Source organism: Scyliorhinus canicula, chromosome 17 (genome assembly GCF_902713615.1).
Source record: "Scyliorhinus canicula chromosome 17, sScyCan1.1, whole genome shotgun sequence".
Classification (NCBI taxonomy): domain Eukaryota; kingdom Metazoa; phylum Chordata; class Chondrichthyes; order Carcharhiniformes; family Scyliorhinidae; genus Scyliorhinus; species Scyliorhinus canicula.
The window spans coordinates 35,605,077-35,617,870 of record NC_052162.1 but is presented as its reverse complement, the minus strand read 5'-3'; the positions used below and the strand labels follow the sequence as shown (position 1 = coordinate 35,617,870).

The 12,794-nt window shown below is 40.5% G+C and overlaps 1 protein-coding gene across 9 annotated transcripts in view; it reads right to left on the bottom strand.

Annotated features, from left to right (window-relative positions):
- The window catches only part of stag2b (stromal antigen 2b), a 246,641-nt gene that overhangs the window by 91,889 nt on the left and 141,958 nt on the right, over positions 1–12,794 (bottom strand). For all 9 annotated transcript variants that reach the window (XM_038774985.1, XM_038774992.1, XM_038774990.1 and 6 more), the window contains 4 exons: positions 4,653–4,726; positions 4,421–4,544; positions 4,007–4,105; positions 220–299 (listed from right to left, as the gene is read on the bottom strand). In XM_038774985.1, the coding sequence (XP_038630913.1) occupies positions 220–299; positions 4,007–4,105; positions 4,421–4,544; positions 4,653–4,726 (377 nt within the window). The remainder of the gene's footprint in view (positions 1–219; positions 300–4,006; positions 4,106–4,420; positions 4,545–4,652; positions 4,727–12,794) is intronic.

Below are 12,794 nucleotides of genomic sequence, written 5' to 3'. Positions count from 1 at the left end.
ATTCTATATGGGATACAAAAGACAATGTATGAGACATATATAAACGGCTAGTTTATCTGATGAGCATGAAATGGATTCTGAAATTTTCCAACCCGATGGAGTCAGTGAAAGGATGCATTTCAAATGCCAGAATATTATCAACATCCGATTACCGATAAAAGATTCTGATAGGCCACATGACCAAACTTGGTGAAGAAAAATATAACAACTGCTACTTACTGCAGAACAAGAGTAAGAAGCTTTATTGCTTGCACAGCAACTTCATATTCTTTATCTAGAGTCATGGAAACAATTCTATCCTAAAAAGAAAATATAGTTTATTAATATAGACAAGTCTCAAAAGAAGTTACATGAGTAGCTTTCACTACAGGTTATTTGAGAATTAAGTCTTCAATATCTAGCTCTGGGCAGTCACTGTAGATGAATGTTCCAACTATTTACCATTTTCACAGACATCAGCTAGTCATTAAAGACTAGTAGCTAATTTATTATCACACTATCAACATTACTATACAAGTTTCTTTTCAAAAATCTACCTTTATAGCATTCACAATCACAAGATTTTGAATGGTATGCAAATTAGATTGTGGGAATCAAATGTGTCCAACTCCAATTTTATGACAGGACATTTTAGGATTTTTAGCATTATTTTGGGGCCTAATTTCAGTGACTGCTCTTCTGCGAAAACCATAGAATCATAGAATTGTTACTTCACAGGAGGCCGCCATTTGCAAGAGCAATTCAGCTCGTTTCACCCCTCCCTCCCCTTTCCCCACAACCAAGCAATTTTTTTAAAAATCTTCATTTTTAATGTTCAGATGCTTATCCAATCCCTTTTGAATCTGTTTCTACCACCCTCTCAGGCAGTCCATTCTAGACCTAACCATTTGCTGCTTAAAAACATGTTTTCTCATGTCACTGTCCCCTCTGGTTCTCGACCCATCATTCAAAGCCAACAATTTCTCTCAATTTACTCTGTGTCGATCCTTCATGAACTTATACCAAATCTCCTCTTAACTTTCTTTCTCAAGGAAGGCGGTTAGCACTGCTATCTCAGATCACCAGGGAACTGGGTTCGTGTAGAGTTTGTACGTTCTCCCCATGTTTATGTGGGTTTCCTCTAGGTGCTCCGGTTTCTTCCCACAGTCCAAAGATGTACAGGTTAGGTGGATTTGCCTGCTAAATTGCCCCTTAGTGTCCAACGTTAGGTGGGGTTACAGGAATACGGTGCGAGAATGGGCCTGCATTGGGGTGCTTTTTTCAGAGAGTCAATGCACACTTAATAGGCCAAATGGCCTCCATCTGCCCATTGTCGGGATTCTATTCTATGAAAGAACTCCAGCTTCACCAATCTATCCCTGAAACAAAGTCCCTCAGCCCTGAAATTAGTCTCAAATATTTGCTGAACCTCCTCTAAAAACCTGTTTTCTAATCTGCAGTACCCAGAACTGGACATAATATTCCAGTTGAGGCTGAACCAATGTTTTAAAAAGATTTGTTGTAACTTCTTTGTTTTTTTTTAACGTTTATTTGCCTTTATTTATCAAGCCCAGGATCCCATATACCTTTTAAACTACTTTCTAAACCTGCCCTGCCGCCTTCAATGATTGTTCTACAGAAATCCCAGGTCCCTCCGTTCCTGCACCCATTATGGCACAGTACCTTTGATAATTCTTCCCATCAAAATGAATCACTTCACATTTTCCAACCTTAAATTCCATCTGCCACTCATCTGCACATTCCACCAACCTCTGTCCTCTTGAACTCTTATCAGCGTCTTCCTCACAGTTCATATTATTTTGTACCATTTGCAAGTTTTGAAATTTTGGCCTATACACTCCAAAGTCATTAGTTTATAAAGAAAAGCAGTGGGGCTCGTTGTGATCCCTGGGAAACAGCATTGCACAACCTCAAAACAGACCTAAAAACAGTCATTTACCTCGACTCAATTTCCTGACACTCAGTCAACTTTGTATTCATATTGCCACTGTTGCTTTCATTTCATGGGCTTCAAAATTGCTGTGTTTTTTTTTATAAATTTAGATTACCCAATTATTTTTTCCAATTAAGGGGCAATTTAGCGTGGCCAATCCACCTACTCTGCACATTTTTGGGTTGTGGGGGCGAAACCCACGCAGACACGGAGAGAATATGCAAACTCCACACGGACAGTGACCCAGAGCCGGGATCGAACCTGGGACCTCAGCGCCGTGAGGCGGTTGTGCTAACCACTAGGCCACCGTGCTACCCTAAAATTGCTGTGTTGATGGTAGCCATGATATGGAGATGTCGGCATTGAACTGGGGTGAGCACAGTAAGAAGTCTTACAACACCAGATTAAAGTCCAACAAGGTACATGAATCACCTGAGGAAGGGGCAGTGCTCCGAAAGCTAGTGTTTGAAACAAACATGTTGGACTTTAGCCCAGTGTTGTACGACTTCTTACTGTTCAAAATTGCTGGCAGCCTATTAGGTGGCACCTTATCAAATTAAGTCTATATATAACCACATGAACAACATGATCCTCATTAACTGTTACATCAAATTAACTGTTACGTCAAAAAAAACAATCAAATGAGTTCAGCACGAGTTACCTTGAACAAATCAGTGTTATCTTTCCTTAATTAATCTAATCTTGTTCAAAGTGACCGTCAAATTTTTGCCCATTATCATTTCTATTCGATTTCCCACCACCAAGGTTAAAATGACTCGACTATAGTTGCTGAATTTATTTTCACACCTTTTTTTGAATGAAGTTTGAAGAAGCTACTGAAGCCACTGTTGTTCAGTTTGCAGCTGAGACAAAGATCTATAGAGGGACAGGTAGTATTGAGGAATCGGGGGCTGCAGAAGAACTTGTCGTATGAGGAACGGTTGAGGGCTCTGGGTCTGTACTTGGAGTTTAGAAGGATGAGGGGGGATCTTATTGAAACTTACAGGATACTGCGATGCATGGATAGAGTGGGCGTGGAGAGGATATTTCCACTTGTAGGAAAAACTAGAAGCAGAGGACACAATCTCAGCCTAAAGGGTACGATCCTTTAAAACAGAGATGAGGAGGAATTTCTTCAGCCGGAGGGTGGTAAATCTGTGGAACTCTTTGCCGCAGAAGGCTGTGAAGGCCAAATCACTGAGTGTCTTTAAGACAGATATATATAGGTTTTTGATTAATAAGGGGATCAGGGGTTATGGGGAGAAGGCAGGAGAATGGGGATGAGAAAAATATCAGCCATGATTGAATGGCGGAGCAGACATGATGCTCATTTGTCTTATTGAACAGAAATAAGGGATCTTGATTATTAACTATTCATATTTGAATTTTTACCAGAGCTTTTACTAAGATCTGTACACAAGAAGATAGGCAATTAGGGTAGATTACAGGCAGGAATATGAAGCCACAGTGGCGATCGGCAAGAAGAATATTAACTTTTATAGCACCACACCGTGGTTTAAACAAAGGAAAGAACCTTGGATTTGGCAGCACTGGCTTGCTGACTTACTGGGGAATTAAATGGGCACATAAGAGAAAGCAACATTTTGGCAGTGACATGAAGAGTTGTGCCAAAGTAATGTCAGCACTGTACGGAAGGCAACATGATCTTGGGAGCATTGTGTGAGACACTGGTATCTTTCAGCACTGAATGCGGAGCATGAAAGGACAATGATGTACATATTTCAGATTAACATTGTTAAATATACATTGTTTGAGAAGTTTTATTCAGTTTTTCATTCAATTCTTTGGAGTTCAGGTGAGAAGTTAGGCAAATGGATGATAAGCACCGAGTACAGTATGGTAGTATATAAGCATTTACCGTTATGAGCATCAATAATTTCTAACAGCGAAAAAAATTAACAGAATAGTGCAGAAAAACAGTGAGAAAGGTTTTGTTGACTGAAAGTGCATGTCACTAATAGGTTTTTATTTTACACATACCAACAACCACAAGATACAATTTACTAATCTAGATTCATGAATCCAGCAATACACAAATTAAAATGAACTAACCTTGAAACGACTTGTAAAAAGTTCAAGTTTAGGAATGAGCTCTCTGTTGTAATATAGACCTTGCAGGGCTGTTAAACATTTTAGCCTCACTTCCCCTTGCTGAAAAACAAAGCACAAAATCTGAGCATATAACTGGAATACGAAGGGGTGGCAGGTGGGTGCGAAGGGAGAAAAAGTATTTTCTCACCACCAGGAAAATTAATAGGATATGTTCTGCAAAATAATGTACATCACTCCTCCTGACATCCCCACTCCAGAATCCAAAATTCTACAGACATGTAATCATGAATTGGTAAGATCTGGTGTTCAAATACACTGTACATAGACAAGATCATGAAAAGAAAAATTCAAGCAAGTTCTATAGTTCCTACACATCTGCACATTAAACATTTACAAAAACAATGATCTAATTACCTTATCATGCATGGTCCACCCCACATACTTCAAATAACTGTCATTTAAGAAGGCATCGCTATACATTTTCATCCATACCCCTATCTCTTCAATGCAGACTGCTCTTATCTCAGAGATTGCGTCACTGAGGGGGAAAAAAACACGATCACAGTCAAACAATCCAACACACATGGCAGAATTTCTCTTTGCTGCAGGCCACAGCGTGCAAAAGTGCACAACTAGAAGCTCTTACCGATATCGATGTACAAACACTCCTTTAAAAATGGCATTCATCATATTTTCGATTTCATCCTGATTTTCTTGAAGCTGGGAAAGGAGAGAGAAAAATTAAATAAGGGATGAATTAATCCTGAACTAATTCACTGTACGGGGGAGTTAGATTTTCTGCTTTGGATGCTATCAATCAGCAATCCAAACTGAAGTTGTGCCGAAAATTCCGCGGGTTTAGGGACATGTTTATTTAGCTTTAGTTCCTGCTCAACTCCATTTGTGTATTACCAAACTTAAAACTTGCCATGAAGCTGCACAAATGGATAGTATTCAGAAAGCAATTTAAAACAAAAATGTGGCTGCGTTTAAAAAAAGGTTTCCAGGATATATTGCAGTTCAGTTTAAGCAATACAGCTGACAACGGGTTTATCACAAAAAGCAGCATTTAAAATGAGTAAAAGCAAAATAATGTAGATACTAGAAATCTTAAATAAAAACAGAAAATACTGATTAAACTCAGCAGGTCTGGCACGACCTGTGGAGAGAGAAACTAAGTGAACATTTCAAGTCCATTTGGCTTCTTCAGAACTGGAGAAACCTTTGCACTTAAGCTAAGTTGCGCTTAAAATTCCACAAGCTTTGGCACGGGTTTTGCCAATTTTGTACAAATTACACTGAAAAAAACTTCACAATCGAGCAGAAACTTAGGAACATAGAAACTAAAGTAGGCTATTTTGCTCCTTGAGCCAATTCCTCAGTTCAATAAAGTCTTGACTGATCTGTAAGCAAACTCTATATATTCACTTTTGCTCCATAATGCCTTGGGTTAACAGAAATCCATCAATCACAAAATTAAAATTAACAATTAATGCAGCATTAACTGTCATTTGTGGAAGAGAATTCCAAAATTCGAACTTCTTTCATTCCCTCATATCATTCCTGAACCTTAATCCAAGTTTTAGACTATACCTAATCATCTCAGATTCCCCATCCAGTGGGAAAGGTTTTTCTCCATCTACCGAACAATTTCTCTAAATATCTTGAAAACTTTAATCAAATCACGCAAACATCTCATTTACAAAAAATACAACCAAATTTGTGTAATCTCCCCCCACAATTTAACCCATGGAGACCAAATATCATTCCAGTTAGCCTCCAAGCCAGGTATTTAAATGACAGGAGATAAAGGATCAGTGTGAAATTCAGGTTTATTCCCTGAACGAAAACATATTACACAAATACAAAAAGCACTGCAAGTCAGGCGAAAACCAACTCAAAGAAAGTAGCACAGTGGTTAGTACTGCTGTCTCACAGCGTCAGGGACCCAGGTTCAATTTCGGCCTCAGGTGACTGTGTGGAGTTTGCACTTTCTCCCCGTACCTGGGTGCTCCGGTTTTCTCCCACAGTCTAATTAGCTAAGACCTAATTAAAATATGGACAAATCACAAGACATTTGTGAAATTCATACATCCCTTTTATTAAGGATGAACCGCCAATAGAAAGGACAATGGAGATATGAAAACGAATGGATGCTAGATGAATACAAAATGGATTTCATCGACCTTTCATTGTATTGTGATGGTTCCATGCCCCAAACTCGAATACCATGGTGATTTGAAACTTTGAGGGCATGAAAAGCCACAACACAATGTTTACTGGTCTAACACACCATCATATTTGGAATAGGACTTTGGACTTGGAACAGGTCATATGGCTACGGCAGCTATGTTTGTTATCTACTTTTAAAATATAACAGCAGAAGCTGTTCTAAAATAGACACCATCAGAAATACCACGGAAGCCATCAAACCAGCTGCAAAACAACTGCGCAGGCAAAATAATATAACTTTAAAGTGGGAGATGGATTCTTCCCTCAACCTGTTGCAACTTCAGGTTTACCTGGGTGTCAATTTCCTGGCAATTCAACAACAAGAAGCCTCGCAACTTATTGAGAATCCTCTGCTTTTGCAAGATCTCCACTCTAGCTAAAGCATCACTTCAAAGTTGCTAGAGACCAGCTATGAAAGGTACAAAAATTGTTCCAAATTGCAATAGCAGCTTTTTTTCTTCATCTGTACCTCATTTGTGTGTGTGTTGGTAGTGTGCATCAGACATCATGTTCAAATCTCCAGGAAAAGGCAGTGCCAATAAACAATCTCTGCTTTTTCTTAATTTTCAATTTCACAAAAGCTTGGTCCTGGAATTATTGAATTTGGGACAAACCACTCTATCATCAGAAAAAACACCTAATCTCACATATTACAATACTTTGATCACAATAAACTCCGTCTGTGTCACCATGTGTATAGTAAAATCTATAAATAGCATGCTTTACAAAAATGCAAATTGTTTTATAATGTACTGCCTTGCAAGTTTGTGTGTAATTCCTTTCCATCAGATATATCCTACAAATATATAAATATCTACATTTTATAATGTAAAGCACACTTTTCCCTCATCACAATGCTTAAGTTCTGCAGTAGTACTTTGATTATGAGTTCGTCGAGTTCAGTCAACAGTCCATTTGGCAAACAACATATTGTACAGCCCTTTAAAAATAAAAAGCTTGACAGTACATCAATGGGAGCAAGACATCAGAGGGCCAAGTTGCCTTATGTTCCTACATTTGAAAGTCAATGGGAAAAAGTGGGTGAGACAGATTTGGGAGACAACAAGATACAAAAGGTATGGTACAGTTGTCATAGTCCCAGGTGACCATAGGCTGCTTTCCCCTTGGAGGGGGAGAGCTGACTGGTGGTAACTTAACATGAAGATCACCACATCTCAGGCGAAGGACAAGGTTGAGCAGGTGGGCCTGCATAACCTCAGCCTATGGGAATTGAACCCACGCTGGGAGCCTTGTTCTGCATCATGAACCAGCTGTCTAGCCAAGTGAGCTAAACCAGTCCCCACAGTTATACTATGTCAAATAAAGACAGACCTGCACCCAGTGATGCTCTGTTGGCAACTCCTTGTTACACTGCAAACTTTCAAAGTGCAGCTGCAAAGTTTTCCATGTAAATGGATCTATGCAGGCAAAGCACTGTTTCTTGAAATAAACCTAGGAACATTCACTTCCTAACATTAAAAGATTCTACGCAAATTTCTTGCATAATAGACACTTTTAAAATGCATAGCAGAATCATCTAACATAATGCTGCAACATAACTGCCTCTTTGACAGTGGATGAAAAATGTGCCAAATTATTTAATTTACTATCATGGTGCAATTATTGATTACCAGGGTAGAACAAATCATTTAACATTTCAGCCAGTTTTTTATGAAACCCAGAAGTTAACTGCACTGATTTTTTTATGTAACTGGTTCATAGTTCTAACTTTAAAATCTATTTATTAATTTATATGGCTCAATCACAAGGACTTTCTTTTTGTTTCCGAACAGATTTGTCCACTATGACACAGGCTACGAGGAATCATTCACTTCACCTCTTAGGAATTCTTTAAAAATTCTTCCATGTGTGTGGACATGGCTGGCTCGGCCAGTTTTTATTGATCTTCCTTCATTGCCCTCGAGAAGGTGCTCGTCAGCTGCCTTCTTGAAGAGCTGCAGTCCCTCTCTAAGAACGGGAAGGGAATTGCAGGATTCTAACCCAGTGACTGCAAGGGGATTAGGGTTGAGATTTAAATACCCAAAGATGTGTGCCGATCGAAAGGACAGGCAGATGGGCATAGGAGGCAAGGTTGCATTGTTGATAAGGAATTAAATTAAATCAATGAGAATCTGTGTGGGTAGAGTTGAGGAAACGCAAAGGGACAAAGGCTGATGGGAGTTATGCACAGTAGTCAGGATGTGGGGCAGAAAATAAATCAGGACATAGAAAACGCATATAAGAAAGGCAATATTACAATAAACATGGGGACTTCAACATGCAGGTGGACTGAGAAAATCAGGTTGGTAGTGGATCCCAAGAAAAGGAATTTGTGGAATGTCCAAGAGATGGTTCTTTGGAGCAGTTTGTAACAGAGCCCACTAGGGAACAGACATAGACATAGACATAGAACAGTACAGCACAGAACAGGCCCTTCGGCCCTCGATGTTGTGCCGAGCAATGATCACCCTACTTAAACCCACGTAACCTGTATACCCGTAACCCAACAATCCCCCCATTAACCTTACACTACGGACAATTTAGCATGGCCAATCCACCTAACCCGCACATCTTTGGACTGTGGGAGGAAACCGGAGCACCCGGAGGAAACCCACGCACACACGGGGAGGACGTGCAAACTCCACACAGACAGTGACCCAGCCGGGAATCGAACCTGGGACCCTGGAGCTGTGAAGCATTGATGCTAACCACCATGCTACCGTGAGGCCCCCCCATGCTACCGTGAGGCCCCTAACAATTTTGGATTTCATGATGTGTAATCAGGCAGACTTGATGAGGAAACTTAAGGTAAAGGAACCCTCAGGGATCAGTGACCATAACATGATGGAATTTATCTTGCAGTTTGAGATGGAGCAGCTGGAATGAGATGTCACGGTATTACAATAGAATAAAAGGTAACTACAAAGATATGAGGGAGGAGCAGGCCAGAGTTCATTGGGGGAGGAGCTGGCCAGAGTTCATAGAATTTACAGTGGAGAAGGAGGCCCTTTGGCCCATCGAGTCTGCACCGGCCCTTGGAAACAGCACCCCACTTAAAGCCCATCCCATCCCAGTAACCCCACCTATCCATTTTTGGACACGAAGGACAATTTATCATGGCCAATCCACCTAACCTGCACATCTTTGGATTGTGGGACGAATTCAGAGCACCCGGAGGAAACCCACGCACACACAGGGAGAGCGAGCAGACAGTGACCCAAGCCGGGAATCGAACAAGGGACCCTGGAGCTGTGAAACAATTGTATTAACCATTGTGCTACCATGCTGCCCATTGATTGGAAGGGGAGCCATGCAGGGAAGACAGTTTAACTGCATTGGCAGGTTTTCGGGAGGCACAACAGAAATTCATCCCAAGGAGGAAGAAATATGCTAACGGGAGGGCACGGCATCCATGGCTGATGAGGGAAATCAAGGACAGCATAAAAGCAAAAGAAAAAGCTACAAGGTGGTGAGGATGAGTGGGAAGCCAGAGAATTGAGAAGCCTTCAAAAGCAGGCAAAGGAAACCTAAAAAAGCAATAAGAGGGGAGAAGATGAAGTATGAGTGTAAGATAGCTGATAATGTGAAAGAGTTTTTTTTCAATATGTAATAGGCAAGAGAGGCAAGAATAGACATTAGACTACTGGAAAACGAGTGCGGAGAAGTAGTAATAGGAAACAAAGAAATAGCAGAGGAACTGAATAGTTATTTTGCATCAGTCTTCACGGTGGAAGACACCAGTGGGATACCAGAACTTCAGAAGAGTAAAGGGGCAGAGGTGAGTGTAGTGGCCATCACTAAGGAGAAGGTTTCTGGAGAAACTGAAAGGTCTGAAGGTGGATAAATTATTTGGACCTCAGGGGTCTAAAGGAGATAACAATCTTTCAGGAATCACTGGAGGCCCGGAAGGTCATAGAGGACTGAAAATAGCTAATGTAACACTCTGTTTAAAGAAGGGAGGGCGGCAGAACATGGGAAATTATAGGTCGGTTAACCTGACTTTGGTCATTGGTAAGATTTGAGAGACCATTATTAAAGATGAAATTGCTGAGTACTTGGAAGTGCATGAGAAAATAGGACTGAGTCAGCATGTCTGACAAATCCGCTAAAATTCTTTGAGGTTAACAAGGAAGTTAGACAAAGCAGCACCAGTGGATGCGATCTATTGAGGTTCCCAGAAGGTCGTTGACAATGTGCCGTTTTGGAGGCTGTGAAATAAGTTAAGAGCCCATGGTGTTAAGGGTAAAAAAGCGGTATGGACAGAAGATTGGCTGACTGGTGGAAGGCCAAGGGTCCTTTTCAAGATGGCTGCCGGTGACTAGTACTGTGCCTCAGGGGTCGGTGTTGGGACCACAACTTTTCACAATAAACATTGGAAGAAGGAACCAAGGGCACTGTTGCTAGGTTTGCAGACGATACAAAGATATGCAGAGGGATTGGTAGCACCGAGGAAGCAGTGGGGCTGCAGAAGGACTTGGACAGGCTGGGAAAGTGGGCAAGAAGTGGCCGATGAAATACAAATGTGGAAAAGTGTGAGGTTATGCACTTTGGTAGGAAGAATGGAGACAGACTATTTTCTAAATGGTAAACGGTTGAGAAAATCAGAAGCACAAAGGGATTTAGGAGTCCCAGTTCAAGATTCTCTTAAGGTTAAGGTGTAGGTTCACTCGGTAGTTAGGATGGCAAATGTAACGTTAGCATTCATGTCGAGAGGGCGAGAATACAAGAGCAGGCATGTACTTATCAGTGGTATGGGCCAGGCTTTAGAGAACCCCAAAGTGTATCATGGAATTCACCTGACCCACAACTTTCAATAGATTCTGGTATGGGCAGCACACGGCCACTCTTCAGGAGTGGTACAGCAGAAATCGAAAAGTATTTTTTAAAAAACAATGTTTATTCTATGAACTCAAGTAAACCTTTTTGAAACAGACAGTGAACATCTTAGCAACCATCAATTAAAATACAACCCTCAAAGACTACAACACTAAGTCAACCTTTAAGCTTTCCTTTTTAATCTTCAATCTGATCAGAGTCCCTTGTAATTCTCCAACACATGAGCATTGGTTATCACAGCTTTCAGGCAGTCAAGTGCCTGTTGAAAGTCTACTTTATACTGAAATTTTCGACGTTTCTTCAGCAAGTCCATCAGTGGAGCAATCACGCTACAAAACCTTTGCATAAATGTTCGATCAAATCCACTCATGCCAAGAACTCGCATTATTTCCCTTCGTCGAGGGTATCAGAAACACCTCAATAACTGTTGGTTTCACATCCCGTGTGACCATTCAACCCTGTCCAATTGCATGGCCAAGGAAAGTGACTTGGGCTTTTCCAAATTCACTTTTGGCTAGGTTTATCACCATACCCACCTCCTGAAGTCTATCGAGTAAGTCCATCAGATGTTTTTAATTCTTTCCATGTCTGGCTGAAAATTACCAGATCGTCGATGTATACAGCACAATTGGGTAATCCTGAAACGACTTTGGTAGTTAACCGTTGAAATGTGACTGGGGCGTTTTTCATGCCAAATGGCATAACTTTGAATTGGTATATACCATCTGGAGTCACAAAAGCTGAAATCTCCTTCGCCCTTTCGGATAAAGCTACCTGCCAGTAACCTATAAGTAAATCCAGTTTGGAAATAAAAGCTGATTGTCCTACTTTCTCAATGCAATCCTCCAAACATAGGATAGGATAAGAGTCTGTTCTTCTAACTGCATTAACCTTTCTATAGTCCACACACAACCTTTGGGTACCGTCTGGTTTAGGTACCATCACTATGGGTGAGCTCCATTGGCTGCAACCCAATTCAATTGTGCCATTTTAAAACATACTCTCAATCTCTTTGTTAACCCGTGCCAATTTTAAAGGGTTACGTCGGTATGGATGTTGCTTGATTTGAACAGCATTTCCCACATCTACATCATGTATAGCCATTTTAGTACTTCCCAATTTATCGCCACGAACTTGCCATGTGAGATCAACAACTCTTTCAGGTTAGTCCGTTTTTCCTGTGGAAGGTAACTCAACAATTTATCCCAAATTTTAAGAATATCCTCGTTTTCCAATTTAATTGGAGGTATGTCAAATTCAGTCATCTGGATGTGGTCGTCACTTTGACTTAGAATCATTAAAATCTCCTCCTTTTGCTCTCCTTCCCTTTCAAAATACCTTTTAAGCATATTCACATGGTACACTCGGTGAGTCGTCCTTCTATCTGGTGTTTTTGCCACATAATTCACCTCACTTATTTTCCTTTCAATCTGATATGGTCCACAAAACCTTGCTTTTAAAGGTTCACCTACCACTGGTAACAACACTAAAACTTTATCTCCAATGGCAAAACTACAAACTTTGGATTTCTTGTCCGCGAACCGTTTCATCACATTTTATGCAACTTTCAAATGTTGTCCAGCCAATTCACCTGCTCTATTTAATCGTTCCCTAAAATTTGACACGTAATCCAAAAACGTAATTTCTGATTTCTCACTCACCAATTTTTCCTGCATCAATTTAAGTGGTCCTCATAACCAAAAATTAGCTCAAAAGGACT